The 25911-nt window shown below is 44.3% G+C and overlaps 1 protein-coding gene across 4 annotated transcripts in view; it reads right to left on the bottom strand.

Annotated features, from left to right (window-relative positions):
* The window catches only part of LOC144752132 (intercellular adhesion molecule 5-like), a 293713-nt gene that overhangs the window by 37013 nt on the left and 230789 nt on the right, over window positions 1-25911 (bottom strand). For all 4 annotated transcript variants that reach the window (XM_078640085.1, XM_078640082.1, XM_078640078.1 and 1 more), the window contains 2 exons: window positions 16621-16863; window positions 14745-14987 (listed from right to left, as the gene is read on the bottom strand). In XM_078640085.1, the coding sequence (XP_078496211.1) occupies window positions 14745-14987; window positions 16621-16863 (486 nt within the window). The remainder of the gene's footprint in view (window positions 1-14744; window positions 14988-16620; window positions 16864-25911) is intronic.

Genomic DNA, 25911 nt, shown 5'->3' on the forward strand with positions numbered 1-25911 from the left:
CGATTCAGTGAGTCGCTTTGCTTTCACAGTAGCAAAGCGACTCTCAGTATGGTTTACCAGCTGGCACCCTATACCTTACCTACAAATGATCATTAGGAAAGGTACATGTGACACTACCTGTAAGTTTACCGCTGTGACTTGGTCCACAAAACCAGGCCCATAAATAGCCGTCTTTCAAGAGGTTTTGAAAGGCTTGAAACCAGGGGCAGCTCCTCCACGTGGGTGGAGAAGCGTCACCCCACTGATTTCTTGCAGTGCAAGAAGCAGAAACATAAAATGGTATTAGACGCCTGTGCTGTAGGCGTCCCATCCAATCATTGCAGCATTGTGATTGGTTTAGGGGAGGGAAGGGAGGCTGCTTGATTCCTGTGAAGAGCAGAGAGTTGCAGGACGATGCAGCACAGCACCGGACCGGGCTGACGAAGATAAGTTAGCATTATTATTTTTTAATTTAAAATTACACAACCCCCGCCCCCATTTCCCCCTGCGTGACTCCCCCTCCCACCCGCGAGTCCTGCCAGCCTCGACTGCTTGAAACAAGAGGAGAAAAGTTCAGAAGGTATACTCGAAATACAGCAAAATCAAGAGAAATGTAGCAAAACTGTAAGTCATTGGCAACTACACAGCACTGCTCTTGATATACCTTTTTCACAGGGCAAACAAATGGCATATAAATGGGAGTTCAACTGTCATCTGATTTTGGGGTAGGTCCAAGACCATTCGTATATATTTTCCCTGTGCAATGCATTTTATTTATGTGTTTGTGTTTTACAATATAAACCATGATCCCTTTGTGTTTTACAATGCCAATAGGTTAAACTCTCGCAAATGTGAGACCTATTACATTGCTTCCTGTTGCAGCGGAAAAGAGGGATCGAACGGGGAATAGGAGCAGTCGGCTGCGAAAGGTGCGGCTTGGTAAGCAGCACAGTACACCACCTGTGGCGCCCTTCTCACAAAAAAGTTACAATTTTGAAAAAATAAACTATGGCGAACTGCGCCTTTCTTTTCTTTGTGGCGGCTAGCCGAAGTCTATTTTTTCAACTCTGTAAAAGTCTGGTAAGCAGCGCAGCATGTAGCCTGTGTTGTGCTGTGCTGTAGGAGAAATTTCTTAAAGAAAATAGTGTTGACACACTGTAAAGAAAAGATGTGTAACTGCACAAATAAAAGGGCCAGGCCTCATGGGAGGTTACAAATGTAGACATGGCGGTACAAAGGAAATACTAGCTAGCCTATCAACAAGTCAGAAGCTAACATTTACAAAGGACAATGCCATAAGCCAATGACAAATGTGGGCAGAGAGTGGGCAGAGCTTCAAGTTCATACCCGAATACAGCATGCCTCGCGCAGCTGCGCATGCGCTGCCCAGGTTCGACCTAAAAAACGGCCACTGGCAGTTTGTGTTATGGTTAGTTATAACGTCAGAGGCATCCAGTCTTCTCACAAACACCCATCTTAAAAATAAAAAAAGTCAACTTTGTTCTCTTTCCCATTCATCCTGCTTTTTTACTGTAAAACGGCATGAGTTAAAATGCCTTCCCAAAAGACGTTAATGACTTGTGGCAGCGTATTTAATGGCACAGCTGTAGCTGCCATCCACAGACTCGAACAACAGTCCTCAAAATACACTGACTCTTTGAAATGGAAACGCTGGCTAAGAAATGCAACTGCAGAATGCTTGTGGGTTTTGGAACGGAAGTGCTCTGTGTATGATGTTTCCGAATCAACACAGAGTGACTGGCGGATGTGGTTATCACAATGCAAAAAAGGCACGCGCGCAATGTGTTATCTTCCTTAATACAGAAGAAAATTGAGGCGAAACAGGAAACATCAAACAGTAGACACAGAACCGGTAACCACACTACGAGAGACCATTCCTCCACTACAGCATTCCAACTAGAAGCAGTGACCCTGCACTAACGTTTCACTTATGCTTAGGTCTGCCAGTCACAGTGTAAACACTACACTGTTCGTATCATGTGATTAGGACTGTCAGACACCCAGACTGTAAACATTGGACTGTTCCTATCATGTGTGTAGGTCTGTTCATACATCCAGACTGTAAACATTGCACTATTTGCATCACTTGTTTATGGCTGTTGGTCACGGACTGCAAACATTGCACTGTTCCTATCACATGCTTAAAACTGTCAGACACACAGACTATAAACATTGCACTATTTGTTTCATATGCTTAAACATTGCACTGTCTGTGTCATGTTCTAAGGATTGTTCAGACACCCAGACTGTAAACATTGCACTATTTGTATCATTTGATTAGGATGTCATTCACAGTCTGCAAACATCGCACTGTTTTTATCATGCGCTTAGGACTATCAGACACCCAGACTGTAAACATTGCACTATTTGTAACACTTGATAATGACAGTCGGTCACAGACTGTAAACATTGCACTGTTGGCATCATGTGCTTAGTATTGTTCAAACCCCAGACTGTAAACATTGCACTATTTGTATCGCATGCTTAGGGTTATCAGACGGAATAAATACTGAACTCCTACTTCGTGGTTAGGACTGTCAGACAGTAAACATTGAATAGTTTCTATATTATGGTTAGTTGGGGCCATCAAAGACTGTAAACTGCGCGATTCGAATCGTGTGCTTAAAGTGGGAAGAGACTAAACATTGCACCACTTGTAAGTTGCGCGGAGGGTTGTCCGAGACTGTAAACATTGCACTGAGGTTTCATGTGATTGGGGCTTGTAAACTGATTGTAAAATATGCACTGCTGCCATCGTGTCCCCGGGTCGTTCAGACTGCAAGCACTGAGCCGTTTGGTTATGTGCTTAGCACAAGTAACCAGAAATAATAAACACAGCACTGTCCATACAAAAACAAACCCCCAGTAGACCCCACTCTGATATAGGGTTCAGCAGTTGATGCTACCAGGAAGCAGCGTTCATAGGAACGGTTACAGATACAAGCAATCTATTCATGGCTGCCTGAAAACCGTTACCAAAAGACAAATCACTGTAGGGCACAATACCTCCAGGTAATATGTACACATACAACCATGACTGGCAACGCCTCAATTCGGTCCACAATGTAATCATAGAAACCAGGGCAAGAAAATACAATTACGAATTTTGCTGTTAAGGCTTTAAAATAAATGAAAACAAGGGACCATATAAACTAACATTTACACGATGTGGGTAGATGACATCAACAGGAGTTTGGAGTATACGAGGGGGACAAAACAAATACGGGTTTTTTTTGTGCAAGAGTAATGACAGTTTGAAGGGCCCTTGCTTAAATACTAATGTCAGAAAGCTAGCTTTTTGAATCTCTGTAAAATAACATTTAATACGATCATGAAATTATAAACAAAAATAAATTCACCTTCATGTTTCTGCTACAAGATGAAAGGAATGCAGAGGGCAAAAAAGATAACAGTGAATGGCATGCCAGGCATGCAGCCCTGGTAAGCTCACTCCCATCTTCACTATAACAGGAGTTCAGTGAAAATCTGGCTAGTAGGCACGCTGAAGGAAAACACACCGTCGTTCTAATTGATGAGATTCAAAACTAAAGCGGCCCTGAAATGATGCCAATGACAATTTTGAAATATGCACATACTGCGCTGCAGTCACCAAACGGGTTAGGCTGAGCATTTGCTTCCAGACTTCATGCACGAGCTTAACACACTCCAATCTTATACCCTTAAGTGATGCTGATGAGTATTTTTTTTTTTTTTTTTAAACAGTGACATCAAAATCAGGCGTGCATTCTTTGTGTTTTGCTCTGTATGTATTTTTAACAAATGCCCATCTGAACAGTTTTCTCTTCTGAAACGAGCAATCGCATCCAGTTAAGGAAACCTGGACAGAGCCCCCTCTGGGGAGGGTCAGAAGAAAATGAGAACAGCTAAGAGAGCATGTCAATGGTTAAAAGATCAACTTGAGGGAATTTAGGGCACACTTCTGGGGCTTCCATAAACTCCTCAGACCACTTCCAGCTTCTCCTCCTCTCATTGGTCATTGCTCAGGTTTCTGACTGTTCCTGGCTATTAAGGAAACCTGCACCACTCTGGCATGTTTTTATTTTGATAGGGGCGTTTGTCTACTAGGGTAATGCCAAGACAGTACTTGGTGCATAAGCAGTTGGTAATCATTGAGTGACTGAAGACAGATTCTCGTGTCATTTGGTGGCATGGCAGTGACGCGGGTAGGCATGGGGACCAGAACATTCATGCTTTGTCCAGTTGTCATATAGCTACTGGGAGTGGGGTCCTGGAAAGCTAATGTCAACTTTGGTTGTGTAACATGTGGTAGATGGTCTATCCTAATGAGCACACCAGCTATACCTACATTCAAGATTGTTCCCGCTACCACTTTGAAAAGAAAGGGCAATCAAATGTACTGTGCTTTTTAGCAACTTACATTTCAGTCTCGTCTACCATCACGAGAAAAACTTCTTCCAAGGGTTTACAAGTGTCACTTATACTCGGGGATGACGCTGACATTGCGACCCTTTCCATTTTAATCCAACTCTCCAAAACGATTAGAGGATTGTGGATCCTAATCCTGTCTATTAGTCAGAGTTTGAGCTTTGAAAAAGTCATACAACGAAACACGTGTCGGCTGTCTGCATCTACGCGACTCCTCCATGCCAACAGTATCAAGAGCTTATCTGACACTTCTATACTTTGACATTTCTGTACTTGTTTTATTTCCATTTGGACTATATTTTTCTGTACACTTAGTTGCTTTTCTGAACTTGGTTGTTGAAATTAAATCTGACTGACAAGAGAGTCAGTTTTAAAAAAAATACTTTTGCTCTGCTCTGTATTATATGCATTGAGTTTATGTATACAGGGAAAATTCTCTTTCCTTATACAGGGTAACACTGGATAGGTGGCACAGTGTCTTACATTGAGCATGCATATACATGAGGTTTCCAAGTACATTGCAAATGTTACGGAGGTGCTGATTGTTTCTTGTAAAACCACTGCCACTTGTTCTCAGTGTGACTTACAACCTATGACACCTGGAGTGTACGGCTTCTATGTTGTGCTTTGTTGGTGGTTATTTTTTGTGAACTAAACAAAACAAACGTGAAAAGAACCCGACTGTTCTGCAGCTTGCCAGCTCTATAAAGCACTTTGGGGAATATTACCAATGGTGGCGATAGGCAATTATCGCCAGTTTGGTGCCCGTTTTCAGCTGCTAAGCGGCTATAATTCTATCGCTCTATTAGCAAGCTGTCGCTAACTGATGTTAGCGACAGCTTTTAGGCGATAGTGAGCGGTTTGGGGCCCGCTTTGCACGTTAGCGATATTTATCACTAATGACATGCAAAGTGGGCGTACCCAACCTGTTAGCGACTAAAAGCAGTCGCTAACCTCGCTATCGCCTATTAGCAAGGCAGGCGTAGCGATGGAAATATTCCCGCTATCGCCAAAAACCAACGCCTGATCAGACCAGTTCTTAGCCATGTTATCCGATGGGAGGTGGATAACATGGCTAAGAGCATTTCGTCGCTAATGCGTGAATATCGCTGTATTCTCAGCGATATTCACGCATTTCGCCGCTATCACTGGATATGTTAGCACAATGGAGAAAAACGTTGCTAATAGCATGTTTTCTCCGCTAACATATCCAGCGATAGGCAGCGATAAAAAAATTGTCGCTAAGCCTATTTAGAGATAATTATCAATTTATCGGAATGAAATCCACAAAAGACACAACTATCATACAAATGTGATCAAATTCTCGTATACATTCTTATTCTCTAAAGCAATATACCAAAATAAAATTATATTCTACGAAAGAGGAGTTTAAATCCTGTTTGACATATATGATGGGTTCATAGAACCCTGAAAGTGCAATGAAGGTACACTTGGAAAAACAGATATCTTAAAAATGGGAGGCCCTCCTGAAGTGTGGTCCACGGATTGGTGGCCCGTGCAGTTTGGAACCTCACCTTTTCTAGTTCCAGAGGCAAATAAACTTGGCATCATTATAGACAACATTTAGATGGCACATCAACAGGACCACTTCCTTCTGTCTTTATTACCCTAAGGCTGCTTGCTAAAATATGTTCACTGCTCCCTGTTGCTTGTCAGAGAACAGCAAGGCAGGACTACTGTAATGGCTGGTTTTTGGGGCTCCCTAAGTTCATGTTGGCCACATTTCAGTTCTAAAAAATGTGGAAGTACAGACTATGCTATCTTTACTGAAAAGGGCCCACATTACCCTGGTTTTGAAGGTACCTGGTCTTAGTCTTCACTGGCTCCCCTTTAAAAGTATTATTATTTTTAAAAACGTATGCATCACTCACACAGTAGGGACCTACGTACTTCAAAGCAAAATGTGGACTCTATCATCCAACTCAGAGACTCCCCTCTTCAGCAGCACATTCGGCTGTATTGGTTATTTTTTAAGCATGCAGGGCTGCCGTCATTTGTTTATCATCCTTATTGCAAAGAAGTGAAATGCCCTGCCTATAAGATTAAGACCTGAGACAAATCACTTTACTTTTAAAAGGGGATTTAAAGACATGGCTTCTCTCCAAATGTTGATTTGATCCCTTTCCTCTTGGTTACTCGTGCTTTGACTACCAGAGCACCTAAAGGCAGCAGTGAAACCTATAAATGTGTTACCCTAGTCCCAGTGTATCCTACTTCATCAAACTGGGTGATGTTGGGGGCCCACATTAGATACTTCTGTTTCTGTTACCTGACAAAACTGGCAATTCTTAGCAATAGAATGAGCATTAAATAGTAAATAAAAAGGACTGTTAGTTGTTTATATTTAGCATTTTTATTGTTTTCTTCCTCCACCCTTGTATGTTTATTTCTAATGAAAACCATAAAGCTTCATAGTGTTAGATTAGATAAGTTTTTATAATTGAAGTAGGGAACTGTTAGCTACTTAAATTTGTTTTATGATTTTACCAATTAAATTCTATTCAGTTTGTTAATATTGGTACAAAACAGAATTTAAATATGAAATGAAGAATGGTTAAACGCTCAAGACGGTTTATGATCTTGAATAATAGGTCTGGGTAAATGTTATGTTACCTTGTTGAGACGATGCTCATGTGAGAGGCAGTGCGAGGCAACTTGTTACTGGTTTTATGTTTCTCTATTGGCCACTTGGTGGCGCCAGCTCCGTAGCAAAAAACTTGGAATCAACGTTTCACACAGGTATAAACTGTAGCATGCACACAGTTTCCTGGAGCAGGCTTTATTCCAAATGCACAATGTGTGTGGGGGGTAGGGGACGGGTGGGGGGTGTAACTGTACTGCATCTTTCTTTGGTTTTAATCCACAGAATCCTTTTTATAAACAATACTAGAGACAAAAGCGCAGAAAATAAGTAAAACGAGCTCCACCTAACTCTCATTATCTGAATTATACGGAGCTGGCCATATCGGTTCAAAACAGGCGTTTAAACCACTGCACATCATTGGCTGGCTTTATCGTCACTCATTTACGTACTTCTGGTTGGATGGTTTGCCCTCCTCTTCTTGTTTTTGTCCCCCCTTGAGCATAGCCTCTTCACCATCCTTTCGTTTGGATGACTTGTATTTTTCCACTGTTCGCATTCAGGGAAGTAGTGTTTAATTTTATTTTTCTGTCAGCACTGCATGCGTTTTCTAGCTCTCTCCTTCATGTGCTACGTCCTCCATCCAAAACACCTGCCCTGGCACCTTTCGTGTTGCTCCCTCTTGCCCACCCTCTAAGCTCGCCTATTGCTTTACCCACCCCTCCTTGGTTTTTAGTTTTTATTGTTTTTTAGCCTCGCCAGGCCCAGGGGCAAGTGTGCCCCGCCATTATGGGACCGTCTCCTGTTATCGCTCTTGTCCTTGGTCCACCATCTTGCGAAGCAGCAGACATTCTACTGCCCTCCCTTGGTGCAGTGACTGCGTCCCCCCTCCGACCTCACTAAGTGGAACTCTGCTCCCCTTGTTTTTTGGGTCCTGTCCTGAGAAAATCTACTATTTGTATATATATGTATATAGAGATAACCCTAACCACTAGTATATGCAGTAGACCTTTGTACTCTCTACCATTCCTATGTGACTGTAAGAGTTTATCCATTTGTATCCATTTCTTGAGTGACTTTACAACTTGTACATTTGCAATTTATTTTTTTTCTTTTCTGTTTGTTTCTCCTCCTTGTGTGACTCTACAACTTGTACATATGCAATTTTTTTCTGTTTCTATCTCTTCCTTGTGTGACTTTACAACTTGTACATTTGCAAATGTTTCCGTTTGCATCTTTTATGTAACTCATGTAATCCTAAATCCTTATGTATCGCAACTGGTTCTTATATAAAGCGCTCTGACCCCTTCGGGTAATGTTCGCGCTATATAAAATCGCATTAAATAAAAAAAAATTAAAAATCATCATTCATCACCCACTCCCCTTTCTGTTCTTTTTTTTTTTACATATTATTTATTTCTTTATTCTTTTGGGAGGGTCTGGCAGCTGCCATCTGCTGCTGTGTTCCTCTGAATGCAAAATAAACTTTGGTGCAATATGTCATTCTTTGTAATTTACACATGCAAATGGCGTCCTCCACTGTGGAGCAGTAAATGAACACAAAAAAGGGTGCATGCATCATTCCCTAGGAGCATCCATGCAAGGGTGAACATATGTCATCACACATGTGCCCGCTTAGGGAATGGCATGACCGTTTCATAGCGCTTTTTTTTCGATGTTGCACAGCATTGATAAAAATGCAATGGCAAAGTTAAAAGGTCAAATAGTCGAGACCTGCTGGGTGGGAATTTTGCTTATGAGAAAAACCCACGAACATGTAGAAAATGTAGCATTTTGGTCACAAGAATAGACCGTACCTTTAGAATACAGCTAATATAAATAATAATAATTGAGCTGATAGCAGTAATAAGGCAAATTACCTTATTAAAATACACTTTGTATCTCATGTAGATGCCTTACTCTAGGGTGAAAACAGTACAAATCTGAATGTACCCATAAAGGTGATAAGGTATACCAGCGCCTCTTGATGAGATCTAATTCAAGAAGGTCATGAAGAAACATCTTCTGAACATCTCAGTCCCTGAGGAGACATCCCCACACTAACAGTTCTCGAAAATATCTAAATCTAAGGTGAAACCTACAAAGAAGTATCACCCGAAGATTCATAACTCTTGAAAGAAATCAGCAGACATTTCCTGAACTTACCACTCTCTACTGTTAAAAAAAAAAGCAAACAAACCCCTTCCCCTGAAAATACCTCCCTTTAAAGTCAAACCAGGAAAAAACCATCCCTTGAAACCATCAGACTCTGGGTAAAAAAATGATCAAACACACATCTACTTTAGATAGCTAATTTTAGGGTTAAAGAAGAAAAGAAACACTCCTGAACTTCACTCTGGGGTCAAATCAGCATGCAAACACCTTCTAAAGTTACCCTAATGTATGATGAAAGTAGCAATAATCCGCCATTGAAAATACCAAACTGTAGAATGAAAATAGCAAACAAGCCTCACTGATAATACCCATATCAAGAATGACAGCAGCAGCTCCTGGAGACTGAAACCCCTAAGGAGTGTAGGGTTAGGTGAGGCAATGGCTAAAGGCTTAAAGGCTGCATACATTGAAGTGATTCACAACTAGTGGCCTGGCCTTAAAAAAACAGTAGATTAGAAGAAAAACGAAAAGTATTCAAACTACATTTGCTTTTGTTCTGCCTTTCAACTCTATTCTAAATGAGTTGGTGTAAACTGAAATAAACGACATTAATAAATTGTTTTCTTTAAAAAACACACATCGCCTGGCAGGCCCAGGGCTTTCTATGGATTGATAACACAAGGGGGCAGTGACAGGCAGAGATTGGAAACAATCAGTAGCTTGAGAAAATGCCAGTGATATAAGTAATGTTCCAGGAGAAAACTCATTTGGTTTAGGAATTCCGGGGGAGGCAGGGAGCAGTATTATCACAAAAAAGACTGAAACCAATTATTCTGATGTTTTCAGAGGAGTCGAGACTACACTGGATTAGTGTCAACACCTCCACGGTTTTCCCCGAAATTAGCTTTGTTTAATATCCGAGAAGTCTTTTTTTAAGATTAAAGTGGAGCTCCGGCCTCCTGGGAGCACAGCACCATGGGTCCAATGTACAAAGAGAAAGGCCAACTGTGGTAACTGAGTGCGACTTGACACTGATTTTGTGAGGAGACCTCTGTAAGTCATGTTTTAAAATCTCCAATCATAGGGGTCGCAGAACAACCTGCCTAATGAAAATTAATCAGGCAGATCACTATTTCCGACCCCATGTGAGTGGCTACAAGCACAAAGATGGTGGCTTCCAAGGGACAGCAGACCGCCGTCCCTCAATTTGCGTTCCCAGAGAGGAAACTTAAATAAACACATGCTGCTTTTACAAAAAACAAACAAAGTTTCACGTTTGGGATCAGATTTCACTGCAACACTTCTAGGACGCCAATGCATCAAGATCTTATGCCTGCCTCATGACAGGCATACGGGTGATGCAGTGCCATAGGCACAGGCCTATCCCATGCATTGCTGGAGTTGCGACATGCTTGCCACACAACTCCAGCAATGCATGACTTTTGCCCCACGGATACATCAGGATTCCTGACGTATCTGTCTGTCCTTGCGAAATGAGCGCCATACATTAAATACGGCATATCCATCGTGTTGCAAGGAGGGTGCAGTGAAAACTGTGGCATCCCTGTTTTGTCGCAGTGAGGCAACAGTTTTCATAAATGAGGCCCCCAGCCTTTATAAAGACAGTTTTCCATCAAAGTGACTTTATCTGGCAGGGACAGCATCCCTAGCAGCCCATAAAAAGTAGGATTGGTGTGTTAATTTAGCTGTGCTTAAACAATTTTAAATAACCATTCAAATATAGAAACTTTACAGTACATTGGCACACAAAGGGCGCCTTGAGGCCCCATGCAAACACATAAAATGTGCCTCCTGCTCCAGGGGTACATAAGAAAAGACAGGTGCTATTGGGGTGAAGCAGACATTTTGCACCCACAAGACCTGATGTCATTGCACCTGTTTCACAACAGGGAACCACTTCCTTCTCACCTCTGTAGCCCACCGCAATATCTAACAGGGACATCTTCCCATTTGAGATTAGGCTACCATTTCCTTTGAGAATTTATCGACCGATTGCGACTGTCATTGCGCTTACAAGCCATTGATACATCTCATTGCAATTCAAAATTAAGAGGTAACACCCCTTCTACGCTCCTTCCTAATTGGGATTCAGATTGAGTCAGTAACCTAATTTATAAATTGGAAATGCTTTCCAAAATCGTAAAAGCAGTTTGGTAGATAGTAAAATGTCATTTTGGGTCACAAACCCTGTGAATTAGCCAATTGCAAGTTTTGTGACTGGATATCTTTTCAAGAAGCGTGTGTATTCTGAGAATTGCAGTGGTACTGGTCTGCGCGTGAATGAATACAACAGTGTGGAGAATGCTTGTATTCATTAATGTAATGTGTTTATTGTGCGTAATCTAGAGAAACGGCAGTGGCGCGCTGTCTGTAAACGAATTCAACAGTTTAATAAACTGATAGGGAGAGCTGAGATAGACGGGATGTGGAGGGAAGAAATGGTGAGGAAAGAGGACAACGAAACAACAGGATAAAGACAAAGATAGAGGCAGAAGGAGAGAGAGAGGTTTAGGGAATGAAAACGTGCAAAGAAAAAGACAAAAACCGAGACAGAAAGGGGAAAAGAAACAGAGCAAGACATAGAAATGGTATATGTACAGAGCGACAGAGAGAAACAGGAATTGCAAGAGTGATGAAGCAAGAGATTTACTGAGGCAACGTTAATGGTACAGAAATAATAAGATTTAGAGAAAAAAGGAGAGTGGGAGACAGAAAGAGCGGGGACTAGAAAAGCAGAGAAGGAGAGGTAGAGAGCGATGGTAATGTAAAGATAAAGAAAGAGGGAGAAAGAAAGTGGGGTACAATCAGCGAGAAAGACTGAAAGGTAGAGACTGGGGAGAAAGATTTATGCCGAGGCACAAATTGAGAGAGAGAGAGAAAGAGAAAAGTAAAGAGTGGTGGAGCGTAAGAGAGTGAGGTACAGAGAGAGAGGAAGTTCAGTTTTACTGACAACACACCCAGGCGCCAATGTGGTGAGGTGGGTACTTCACAAAAAGGCTCTGAAGATAATTTTTTGGATTGATAAACAAAAGCTCAGGGTACACAGTAATTTGGTCAAATGGAACCCGTGTAAAGTTGTTTTAAACATTTGTATTTTGCGACACACATTTGTTACCCCCCTGCCTGAGGCCATGGGAGCGCAATTCAGACATTTTGTTTTGTGCTGTGTTTTGTTTCATATTGAAGCTCCCCTGTTGCATGCACCTGTTCAGCAAGACATGCTGTGAACATTGTCCCGCTGACAATCTTCACAGTCCCAGAATACAGCCCAGACAGAGATGCCCAATTACACCCAGGAAGGGACGTGATTGGCATTTTTTAAGTCCAAACACCCTAGAAAACTAGGGCCTTATTTATGAAGGCCTTGCAACACTTTTGCGCCGCCGTTGCATCACTTTTCGTGCTACAGCGGTGGCGTTAACAATGCACTATCTTGTAAAGCCCTGCGTCACATTATAACTACGTCAGGTATAATGTATGCAGGTGGGTGTTCTCACACAAGAGATCAGATTTCACTGCAACACTTCTAGGACGCCAATGCATCAAAATCTTATGCCTGCCTCATGACAGGCATACGGGTGATGCAGTGCCATAGGCACAGGCCTATCCCATGCATTGCTGGAGTTGCGACATGCTTGCCACACAACTCCAGCAATGCATGACTTTTGCCCCACGGATACATCAGGATTCCTGACGTATCTGTCTGTCCTTGCGAAATGAGCGCCATACATTAAATACGGCATATCCATCGTGTTGCAAGGAGGGTGCAGTGAAAACTGTGGCATCCCTGTTTTGTCGCAGTGAGGCAACAGTTTTCATAAATGAGGCCCCCAGCCTTTTTAAAGACAGATTTCCATCAAAGTGACTTTATCTGGCAGGGACAGCATCCCTAGCAGACCATAAAAAGTAGGATTGGTGTGTTAATTTATCTGTGCTTAAACAATTTTAAATAACCATTCAAATATTGAAACTTTACAGTACATTGGCACACAAAGGGCGCCTTGAGGCCCCATGCAAACACATAAAATGTGCCTCCTGCTCCAGGGGTACATAAGAAAAGATAAGTGCTATTGGGGTGAAGCAGACATTTTGCACCCACAAGACCTGATGTCATTGCACCTGTTTCACAACTGATAGCTACACCACTGAAGCAAACAGGGGACACTCTGGTACTTCTGCTTCTAGGTTTTTATTAACCAAATGCAAGAGTCAGAGCACTTTAGGATAGGAGGTGTCCGAGCCCCTCAGAAAAGGAGGTGTCCGAGCCCCTCAGGTGAAAGGGATGCTAAAATCAGAGCTCCTCACTCTAAGAGGTACCAAGTCACTCAAACTAGGTGAGCGCTCGCTCGAGTCAGATGCCCTCATGCTAGGAGAGTTTCAGAGTCAGACCCCCCCCAGACTAGGAGCTTTCTGAGCCCCTCAGGCAGAGTCCTCATGTATGTATCAGTCGCAGCGAAAAAACAAAGCTCTGTGCATTATGGGGTGTTAGGAGCCTATCAGAGACGTGGCTATCAGTGGTGCAGCAGTTACCAGGGCAACGGGCCTCAGGGTGCGAAGGTCCACATCACCCCAATAAGTGGTTGCTTTTTTATTATAAAACCAATAGATCTCAGTTGTTTAGCCACTAGACCACATCTTCTCCCTCAGACTAGGAGGGCATCAGTTTCAAAGCCCCTCAGACCGATTCAGTTCCATTGGCTCGTCAAATGCAACATTTTCTAGTGTCGACTTTGGTGCTATATCAGCAGCATTGCTGAATTTGGAAGCCCCCAGCTGTGATACTCTAGTCTATAGCCTAGCAGTCAAACCCTGTTTGAACCTAAAGAAATTAGCTCAGGTGTCTGTGGCCCTAACAAAGCATCACTGGCTCCCGCTGGCCCTGGAATAACCTTCAAAACTCTATACAGAGCTTTCAAAGTGTTTACGTGCAGCAGTAGACCCTATCCTTCGGAAACAGATTCCCTGCTGCTCACCCCGTATTAGCCTTATGTCATGCAACGTGAATCTGATCAGACTGACCAGACCAACCCAGACCAGATTGAACCAGAGAAAGCACATAGGCGGACATGACAGAGTACAGGACACACAACTCTGGAACACCCTGAGTCCAGACCTGGGGAACAAGTCCAGACTATTAACCTTCAAAAGAGCCCTGAGAGAGTTCTGCTTCAAAGAAATAGTTACTGCTCATCAAGAGAACACTGGCTCACCTAAAAACCCTTCCCTACCAGAATAATCCCTGGAAGAGGTTTTAACACCCTTGTAGAAAGGAGCTCCTGACCTTTCCTTAAACCATCGTGTGAAGGTTGAGAAAAGAGTCATTTAAAGGAATATTCTTTTCTTCTACTGTGCTCAATTCCATATAACTCTCTACCTCTGTAAAATGGCCAAATGTACAAGACAGAGCACTTTACAAATAAATAAATACTTACTTAAATATATTCAGACAGGTCTCGTGAGATGAGATTTGTTGATAAAAAACAATTATAGTCTTAGAGCAATAACGAAAGGTCTCTCACAACTTGTACATGGTTTCTGCTAACACAAAGGGCAGGCAGGATTCAGGAACGTAAGAGTATAAGGGAGGACATTGACTTACATTCAACAATCACTTTCACATTCCGGACTTCAAAGCCGTGACTGTTTCTTGCAATGCACTGATAGGATCCAGAGTCGTTTCTTGAAATGTTGAGCCACCGGTTCATTGGCCTGTCTATGTCATCTTTCGTACATTTGACTCTCGGGGTCGGATTGCCATCGGCTTCACAGGAGAAATTTACTGGAGACCCTTCAACCCATGTCAGTGGGCTCGGACAGAATGCGTCATTGAACTGAGGTGAATCTAAAACAATAACACATGTTATTTCTACTCAATCCAGGCTGATTCATAAAGATTTCTTCCACAAGTAGATGTGCTCTACTCTAGAAATCATAAGTAAGGGTCTGATTTATATCTCGATAGGTTTCTTTGCTGGGGCTACAAAGAAATTACTTTGTTGCCCTGGCGAATATGCCACCTGCCGAATTTAAAAATGACCACCAAGCTGGTGGCCATTTCTAAATCATTGGAAGGAACCCAAATCGTGGTGGTTCCTGTAGATGTTTTTCGCAGTTTGGTGCATGGCTTTGTCAACAAGACAGTGTTTTACACCAAACTGGTTTCTTTTTTACTTGCAAAAAGTAAATCCAAAAGGGGGGTTTTCTTTTTCAAAACAAAACAGAAAATGCTCCCATGACATTGTTTTTTACATTCCATTACCATCAGGGTTTGCAGGGTGGCAAGGGACATTAAAAACCGGCTATATGTCCGCCCTTCCTAATTGAGCGGACAGACATACAGCCAATCTTGGATTGCCATTACTCCATTGGGCCGTCTGAGAAGATTGAATATGGCGGTGACGGTGTAGTCACTGCAGTAGCTGAACCTATGTATGGTCTGCCTGTATGTGAATCAGGCAAGTGAACTACTATGTTGACATTGGAACTGTCATGGGCTGTAAGTGCTGTTCTCTGAGGGCCCAGATCACAAATGTTTTGTTCACTAATAGTTACTTAGGTTTAAAAAATCCACTTGAAATTCTAAATTGTATATGCTGATTCACAAACCTGAATGAGTGTGTGGGGGAGACCAAATTGTAAAGTGCACTTCCAAAAGAGGAAAATCAGATAGGTTATAGACCCTTCATGCTAATCATTGTGCTCCCCTCCAACGTTTTATAGCCCTCCACAATTCATAGAGCAATTTATTCAAGATTTTCAGTTTTCTGAACAAACTTGAATTTCAGCTGAAAGACAATGGGCCTGATTCACAAAGGTATACTTAACCTTAAGTTCAACTTTAGAGCTGAAGTATAACTTTAGACTTGAAGTCTAAGTTTAGATTTATAGTTTATCTTTTGATCTCAAGTCTAAGGTTAGACCTGAAGCCTAACTTTAGACCTGAAGTCTTAAACTTAGACTTCAGGTCTAAACTTAAACTTCTGTTCTAAAGTTAGAGTATAGATCTAAACTTAGGGCCTGATTCACAAAGGTAAACTTAGGCCTGATGTCTGAGTGCCCGATTCACAAAGTCTAACTTAGACAAAATGTCTAACTAGTGTAGCTTTGTGAATCAGGCTCTTAGACTTCAGGTCTAAGTTTACCTTTGTGTATCGGGCCCTAACACTATAGGTCTAAATTTAGGCTTCAGGAATAATGTTAGACTTCAGTTCTAAGTTTACATTTGTGAATCGGGCCCAATGTCTTTAACAATAAATTGATCATACTGTTGTTCAGTGTCAGTGTTTGAAGGCTGGATCCATCCTAGATTTTCTAAAAAACCAACGACTACATACTTGACCTGTACTTATTTTTCTTTATGTAAATGTATCTTAAGTGGAAATACTGAAACGCATTATGGTTCCAGTCCCCATTAGCTGACTTTGGACCCCATAATATAGGACATAAAAATGAAACTATATATAAACCAAACTTACATTGGGTGATAAGAGTTACATTCTTTAAAGCGATTCCATGCAAGTTGCTGGCTTTACACTGATAAAGGCCAGAATGAGGTCTTGAGATTCCAGGTTCATGGCCCTGCAGGTCCAATCTACCATCTATGGAACATTCCACAACTGGAGCTGGATTTCCATCTGCGTTGCAGGTGAGAACGTCCTGGTCACCCTCAACCCACATCTGAGAACTGGGACAGAGGACATCACTGAATTCAGGTCCATCTACAAAACCAATAAAAATGAAATTATTTTTTGGAATGTGATCACAGGTATGGGAACTTAGAGGACAATGGGCTATTTGGTTTATTCTGTAATGTGTTGTAGAGTGACCACAGCAGGCCTGGGAGTGCCTGAATTTCTATGGCATTGTGTGGAAATGAAGAAACAATTGTAAGGAAATACAATAATCACAAATGCCATATGAAGAAATGACATAATGACGACAATAATATTGTCATTTTTCAAACTTCTTAAAAAACATTGTAACATTAGTTAAAACCAGGGTGAGTTGAGTCTACAGGTAGGGTGAGAGTTCATACCAGGGAAAGCTCAGGGCTGGAGGTGGGATTAACAGAGAAGGTAAGTGTGAAGTTTTGGGTTAGACTTGATGTTAGTGGAGAAGTGTGGCTCACTGGTTAGAGGAGGCAGACCTGGAAGCAGAGGTCAGCCCGGGACCAGGGTTCAATTCCCGGCTCGGCGGTGTCTTGAGTCCTAAAATGTCCATGGACTCAGCAATTCTCGCTCCGGTGCCTACTCGATTCATGGGTTCACACTCTGCGACTCTGGGCAAAAGCTTGCTTAATTTCCACAACGGCCCCTCGCGGCGGGATGCCTGGCTTTCACCTTGTGGATACCCTACCGGGGTTATCTCACAGGGGAATACCAGGACGGGTTCCCTAAGCAAGCGCTTAGAAACCGCTTGGTGATTTGCGCTATATAAATTCCTGTACATTTACATTTACATTTAGGACAATTTATAAATTTAGGGTATGTGAAAGGCAGCAAGAGAAGGTTTAGATTTTGAGGATGAGCTAGGGAAAGGGACAGGTTTAGGGTTAGCAATATGGTTAGGGTCACAGTAAGGACTAGAAAAAGAGTAGGGTTTAGGATCAGGGAAAGGGTTGGGTGTAGGATTACATTTATTCTTAAAGTCAGCATAAATCATTGGGCTAGGGTTAGGATAAGGGATACGTTTAGAGTTGGGGTTAGAGGTATAGTTAGTAATATGATTTGTATAAGAATTAGGATTAAGGTTAATGTTAGGGCTGAAGACATATTTTCAGCATTATGGAGCTCTTATTATGCTCTTCATTATTACTATCAAAGTCCAAAACTAAAAGGTAGTCAGTATGGTTTCTAGATTGTGGTGTAGTCACTATGGCACTATGATAATATGGTATTTTGCACTTTCACGTAATATGCTGCGAGAATTTCCATCAGTCTGATGAACATACATACAAACATGACCTCTTCAAAGCACAGCAGGGGAAGATGGGGCATAGAGAAGATATAACGCAGATGAAACTGAAGAGTCAATGGTCGTGAGTCACTGCTTTCCAAACGTTTTAGAACTACAAACCACTTCTTATAACGCCAAACTTTCACGATGCAACTAAAGCATTGCTTGGTTACTCAATGTCATTTATAGGTACAGCGCATTTTCCATTGAAATGGTCACAAAATTTACAGGAACATACAGTTTTACTGATAAAGCTATGTTACACACAAACGATAAGAGGTGAAAATCGTGTTTTAGGGAATATTTATTATTTGTGGATCACCAAGTAAAGTGTTTTGATTTGTTATGATCCTATTAAAATCTTTGCTTCTCTCAATCTTTAGAATAACAAAAAAGTGCTTATTTGTTTCTTTCCTAACTGCTGAATGTGTATAGTTTATTTGCAGATATTTACATTTTGTGGTATGTTTCATAAAATTACAGCCTTCCCCTTCAAACTCCTTCTACCTTCAGTAAGATTGTCACATACTTTATTTTTAACACTATATAACATTACAGCACATACAATACAACACTAAACTCCTTCCACATGGTGGGGTCACCCCAGGTCCATGACCACTCCACCATGTTACAACTTTTGGCATTGAATCTTGACTTCTCTCACCAGTTCTTGCTTAAGGTCCCCCATCCCATGATACACCTTATCTCCATTATTGCCCTAATGCTGGTCCCCTATGCTTCCTCCATTTCCAGGCTGTCTTCCGTCGCCATCCACAAGGCTTGAATCTTCTCAAATTTTACGGGCAACCTCTAGCACCTCATACGCTCTCATTCACTAGTCAATGTTCAGTGACCATTCTGCCACCATGGGAATTGATGCCCCTCCCCCGTGCCGGACCGCATCCCTCCTGGTCACCATCAATATCATGTTACTGGGGGGGGAGGAGCCAAGATGGCGATCGGAACAGTCGCATAAACGCCTCGCTCCGAGATCCCTTCCTCCCCGCCACCTATCCTGTCTTTAATCCTGTTCGAAGTGTTCCGAATTCGGTTACCAAGGAAGAGCCTTCACTTACCGTCCTTTTCCGGGGCTCTGGCGTGCAGTGGTTTCTGCGTTCTGCCCTTGTCGCCTTGCTGGCCTTCCCGGCCCTGACGCCGGGGCCTCGAGTACTGTGCCTGCCCGGAGGTGTTCGGAGTGCCGGCGGTCCGGAACCGGTGGAGAGACCCGATGGTGGGAGCCTGAGAGCAGCGAGCCGGAGGCGCCGGAGCGGACCCACCCCCGATGGTGGGCCACCCCGCATGCCCGATTGCCTGCCGGCCCGAAGAAGAGAAGCCGCGCTGTCCGGCACCCCTCGAGTGAGAAGCCCACTCCTGTTGATAGTCCCGCCTGGGATCCGGTGCAGGGCTCCCCCGAGTGTTGTGGGGAGCACGCCCGTTCTTCTGGTGACTCTCCTTTCTCCGCCGAGCGCCATCCGCCGCGGATCGGCTGTGTGTCCTGGGGCCTCCGGTGCTCCTGGTGGACTTGGAGGCGGCTGCGACAATGGCGGCGGGCGAGGTGCTCAAGATGGCGGATGGCCCCTCGGAGTGTCTTTCTCCTGGAGACAGGGACGTTGCTGCATTTGCTCTCTCCAAACCTCGTTTGATTCGGGCGGCCCCCACTCGGAGTGCTGTCTTGTTTGCCCTGGCTGCTCTGCGGATCGACCTGTCCTTGCAATGCCGGGACTTGGAGTTGCGGATCGCCGCCATGGTTGCTCCGCCATTTTGTGACGCGGTGTCGTCTCCCCGAGTTGTTATGGTTGAAACTTCTCCAGCTGCTGTGCTGGGATCTCCGGCTGGGTGTTCGATTCTATGGGATCAAGTGGACCCGGTGCCGATGCTGCAGTGTTTCCTACATCCTGATTTCTTTGCTTCGTGCTGGACGGCCCAGATATTGTGCTTGGCCACGTGGATCTTTGAGGTACTTTTGCATTCTGACTGCTGCCGAGTTTTCCTGGTTGCTTCTTGTTGGCCGGGACGGTGTTCCGCGGAGAGCCCACTTGCTTTCCCTGACTGGTATGGACCCACTGTATCATGCTGTTTCTTGGCCGTGGCGGGGTCTGGCGGCTCGGCTCTTCATAGAAGTGGACAGGGGTGATCGTGCCTGGGTGCCTGCGGGACCTTTGTTTTTTTAAATGGCATCTCCGGGCCTCATTATTTGGACAGTTCCTGTCTCCATCCTTGTGTAGGCTTTTCTCGATATCCTTTTGACCTCGATTAGTGATCCGTTGTTGCGGGTGGGGTGGTGTTCTGTATTTCGATCGCCGGCTCCTCTCCTCTCTCTTCCTTCTTTTTCCTCTCCTTCTCTCTCTTTCTCCTTTCTCTTTCCTCGTTATTATTCCCTTTCTCTTCTTCTATATTTCGGGTGACTCTGGGCGACAGGCACGCTGTTTAGTGGGGTAGGCCATAGCCATTACAGTGATGTAGGGTGGGGGGGGTGTTTGTTATTTTAGTTTGTTTTATTCTATGGTCCCTTTTTGCCTTTTTCCAGGGGGTGGGCTATGTCCCTTTGTTTTTACTCCTTCGTTTCGTAAGTGTCTGCACTTTCTCCTTTTTCGGGGCGGGAGGGCTGTCTATGTGGCGTCCAATTTACTTGTTTGCTATGATTTGTCCGTTATTTTTGAACCTTTGATGGGCGTGGGATGTCTCTGGGCCTCGCCTTACTGTGGTTATTTGATTGCGTGGGGGGCTGTATCCCTCCCGCCCCCCCCCTCTTTTTCTGTATATGTTGCATGACGCCCTGGTAGATATGGTTGCTGCCTCCTCTATAAATCATAAAATGAAACCTTTATTATCCTGGCGCTGACTGTGTAACGACTTTATTCCACATCTATCCTGTATTCATTTTACCGTACACATTGATGTTGCTCCTTTTTGAATCTCCTGATTTTGCGGCCGGCCCCTGTGGTTGTAGGCCTGCGCTTGTACTTATACGTGTCTCTCAATAAAGGTTTAAAAAAAAAAAAAAAAAAAAAAAATATCATGTTACTGGGCCAGAGCTGATATCTATCCAGTGTCTGCTCCACAAGACACCCACCATTACTAATTGTCAGGTCAAAGTGAGGGAGCAATCCAGAACTGATGATATCTGACTGCACACCTTTTCCAGTAGTCATGTCGTTTTGGGCCCCCTCACAGTGTGTGGAGCAGGGTTTCTTTCTGGCCACATACCCTAACGCTTCAGTCATCATCTGACTGCGCCATTCGGTAAAAGTGAGTCTGCATATAGTACGTCCTGTGGAACAGCTTCAGCTGTACTAGCCAGAAGCCCACCCGGATTGTTACCTCTCTTGGGTATCGACAAGCTTCTCAACACAAATCATTGTCCAGTCTCCCCCAGTCCCTCTCCCATTTATTGCACAGGGCATTCGACAGGCAGACTATGTGTGAACAGGCAAGTGTTGATTTGCAATGCTGCATGCTTGTGTACAGGGGCCCCTGGAACTTTCCACTCTAATGGGTGTCCTCCTCGATATCGCAGAGAGAGAATTTTCCCTTAACCTTGCAAGATAGGTTTCATCTGTTGATAGTGGAGATATTGACCCCCCAACAGCTCAAATTGTGCCTGGAGTTTCGGGAATAAGATCATATTCCCCTCCCTCTAGATGTCCCCCACTTTTGAGATACCTAATAGGCCATTTCATGTGTCCCTCCATTTTGTTCGGAGTGGAAGCGCTGCCAAGTCTCAGCATGGGGTCTCTGGCTTCACTCAGCCCTTCAAGCCCAATGCAACAGTCGCTTCTCGCCATATCCTAACCATCTGTGCAGTTGGGTTTGGCAGTGCGTTCCGCTTGCCCATCCAATACAGCCACCTGGTGCAGCCCCCTGGTTCATAGCCTCTTGTCTGTGTATATTAATAGCTCCTGAGGGGTAGTGTATGCCCGGTCATTAATTGCTTGTAGCTGGGCTGCCCAGTCGTGTAACTTCAGGTTTGGGAGGAACACCCCCCACCCCTCCGGTTACCATATCAAAAAACAGATGGGGTGATTCTCAGCACGTGCCCATCCCAGATCCGCAGTACGTTTGCCACGTCAACTTCTTTGAAAAACTCCTCCAAGACCATAAATGGTGTGTTCTATGAGATGTACAAGAACTTAAGGAGGTAGATCATTTTGTAGATGGCCTAGACCAGAGACTGGGAGCTTTTTCCGGTGGGAGACCACCCCTGTATATTCATGCATTCATGGAGAATGCCCAATCCATTTAAAAAACACTGGTCTGAAGCCCATCTTCCGCAGGGCTGCCATCAAGTACAGCCACTCAACTGAATCAGTCGCCTTCTCGGTATTCAGTGAGAGGAGCAACACTGGCTCGCAAATTTGATCACGACGAGCTAGACAACCAAACAGGTGTAGAAGATTATGTCTGGTTGCACTATAAGGCATAAAGCCCAACTGGTGAGAGGCTATTATTGTGCCTACCACCCTCATGAGTCTGGATGCCAGCACCTTGGGCAAGATTTTTGTTTCCATGTTCAGCAGAGAGATTGTTTTGTCAGAGGCACACTCATCCCACTGCTTTCCTTTCTCATGGATAAGGACTATGTCAGGCTGCCTAAAATCACTGGACAGAATCCCTTTCATCAGGGCTTCCTTGAACTTCGGTTTTGTGGCAGCTACTATGCAGGATTTAATGCCCTGCTCACTTCCTCCTCCAATTTGATTACTGGGAGATCCCTCACAAAATTCTTTACCTCAGTAGGGTAACCTTCCACTTTTGTGGCATATACTCTTCATAGGTGGGCTACAAGGGCCCGTGTAATTTCTCCTAGGGTCTTCACCTGATTGCCCCTGGGAGCGAACATTCTATGTTTCCACCTCCAGACCTCCTCCTTTCTGGCGAAGCAGACCAGCAGCTTGGCCAATTTGTTTCCTAACTCATGCAACCTGCCCTGCTTGTTTCTGAAGAGTTGCCTTGCCTCTTGTTGGGCCAGACTCTGGTATTCCTCCCTGTGTTCCTCTAAGGCCCATGCTCGCTCACCCATGGGTTGCAACACATATCTTGCTTCCCCCTAATCAGTTTATTTTCTACATCTCTGCCTGATTTCACCCTTTCCCACATTAGGTGGGCTATCAGGTCCCATCTCAGTGCCATCTTCCCAAACTATAACGCTAGAGGTCACCATCCCTTTGTTTGTCTTAAAATAGTTTTGACGGCTTGTCTTATCACTTTTTCAGTCAGTACTGAGGAGTCCTGTTTCCAGCCTCTCTGCGGTCTGGGGAGTCCCGTCCAGAGTGAATGCACCACTGGAGCATGGCCTGAGATCACCATGGGGAGGTATTCTGTGGTCCCAAAGGCTCCCATCATATGGTCCGGCACCAATAGGTAGTCCAGTCTACACATTGACCAATTTGACTTGGAGGCATATTAGTATTGTCGTTGTTAGGGGTTTTGGTCCCTTCATAAGTCAGCTAGCCAAGTCACACCTAGGAAGTCTCTCAGCTGGGTGTCCAACATTTGTGGGAACCCCAACGTGGTCACTTGGACCATGTCCCCAATAAGGGCTAGGTTGAGGCACCCCCAACCAGTATCAGTGCTTCAGGTGTATTTGTATTCAACTTGCCTAGGTTCACCAACTCGTCTTCCTGCAATCCTAGGGGGAAATACAAGGAGGCCACCACCAACCCATACCGTTCCAACTGCCCCTTATGGCTGCATAACAGCCCTTGAGATCAACCCATGTGTTGGTGGCCTGCAGAGGCATCTTCTTTCATACCATTACCCCCACTCACCTTGACCCCTGGGAAATACAGAGTGGGCTAGGAGCCGGTAGTGTCCCTGGCCTAGGTGCCCGCAGTTGTATTGCACTAGGTGCATCTCCTGCAACAGTATCTGGGTCATGTTTAGCCAGCAATTTAGACACTATTCCCCTTTTTAGCTTGCTCCCCAAACCATTAACATTCCATGACAGTATTTACAGGGGTAGCCCCTCTCTGGTATAGTATATCCGGTTGTCAGTCATGGGCTGTACTTGGGCTTAGCCTTCCTCCTCGAGATCCCTGTATGTTGTGGCCATCACAATACGTTTTGTTCTGTTCCCTCCCTCAATATCCTGTGGTAACTCCCCCACCCTAAACTCTTGTGCTGCAGGTATAACACTACCTGCTTCCCCAACTGCTGAGGTGTCTGTCACCCCATCATAGTGTACATTGAACTTGTGTCACTGTCACACCCAAGAAATATAAGGGAGGTAGTCTGTGGCTTAGCTTGACTGGCAGAACTGTATATAGACATCCATGGAGTGCCCCTGTGGGCTTTTGCCACCCCGCACCTGTATGAGTGCACTGTCCCTCGCTGGGGCTACATCTTAAGTGGTCCGTTAAATTATCTTGTCTGTAAATGGTGTTACCTCGGGGGGAGGCAGCATGTCCACGGGTCACTCTTGGAAAGTGATCTGTTCTCTGAGTCCTCTGTCTATACCCCCAATGACTCTCACCTGCTTGCCACCTCCATGTTGTGCGTCTGCTGTATGGCTGCCACCACCTTGGCCCTTTCCGCTTCTACCTTGAAATATGTAGGGGCCAACAGGAGGGCACCATCTCGAATAAGTCAAGTGAGAGGCTCTCTGGTCAACAATGTTGAGCTTTGCTGGAAAAATAGTGCATATTTTATATTCAGGTGCCAGAGGTGCTTTCCACCCCCAGGAAGGGTTCCCGTTGTTTCTGCACTGCTGTTGTGTGGTCCGGGTATATTTTCACACTCCCACTATCCAGTGGCCAATGCTTCTTTACCACTCATATGATGTTGTTGTCCCTGTGCTGTAAGTTCAATGATCAGGCTACAATCACCCTTGGTGGGGTCCCGGGTGCCAGAGGGTGGCCAGGAACCCTCTGCGCCCTTTCCACTGCAAACCATTTAGACATTACTTCTCCAGCAGGTCCGAGAACAACCATGCCTCCAGAAACAGCTCCATACAGGGGCCCTCTGCCCTCTCCGGGATCCCCACCAGATGAATGTTGTGGCGGATGCTCCCCTTAACTTCATCTAGCTTACTCTCCAAGGCTGCCAACACTTTTTCCAGAACCTTGTTGCACGATTCCTTCTCCTTATTGCTGGTTGTAGAAAGGCGAATGTAGATTCTGTATCCCTCACCCTGTCTGCTAGTTTGCAGTGGTTTGCTCTCAGCCGGCCAAGGGCTACAGTGTCTATCGTATGTTCCAGGGCTGACTTTGTTTCTCATATCACCTCCAGTATCATTGCCGTGTGTGCCCCAAGGTCCAGCTCCATTCTGCTGCAAGTGGGGCCTTTATCTCCTCATCCGTCTAGCTCAGGGTCTATTGGGGGAGGCAGCTTCAATCCTTTTGACTGCACCATTTCAAGGAAACATTACACCACGCGTCACCAGCCCAATGTTTGCCATTCCATCATCAACTGGGCTGTTGTGGGGCCCCTCAGGAATTAATGGGAACACCACCCCCGGGTGCAACCACCTCACCACTGCCTCTCTGCTCCCTGTGACTGCATCCTGTGACACAAGCACCCCAGGTCCTACAGATGTCTCTGTTCTTAATCTCTCCAGATTACCTGCGGACTCAGGAAAATGCATCCACTCTCCTATGCAGCTAGGCATGCCCCCCAAGATTATCACATAATTCACTTTACTTTTCGCTCTCTAATTGCAAAGTGAGAGGAGTTGTAAAAAACAGTCCCCTTGTTAAAAAATAAGCAGCAAGACATAGCTTGACATTTGACCTCAAACTTTAAAGCGCAGAAAATTTGATAATAAAGAATATAAAGGCATCTTCATTTATTATTTGGACTTTTACAACGCACCA

Source organism: Lissotriton helveticus, chromosome 1_1 (assembly GCF_964261635.1).
Source record: "Lissotriton helveticus chromosome 1_1, aLisHel1.1, whole genome shotgun sequence".
In the NCBI taxonomy this organism is placed as follows: Eukaryota; Metazoa; Chordata; class Amphibia; order Caudata; family Salamandridae; genus Lissotriton; species Lissotriton helveticus.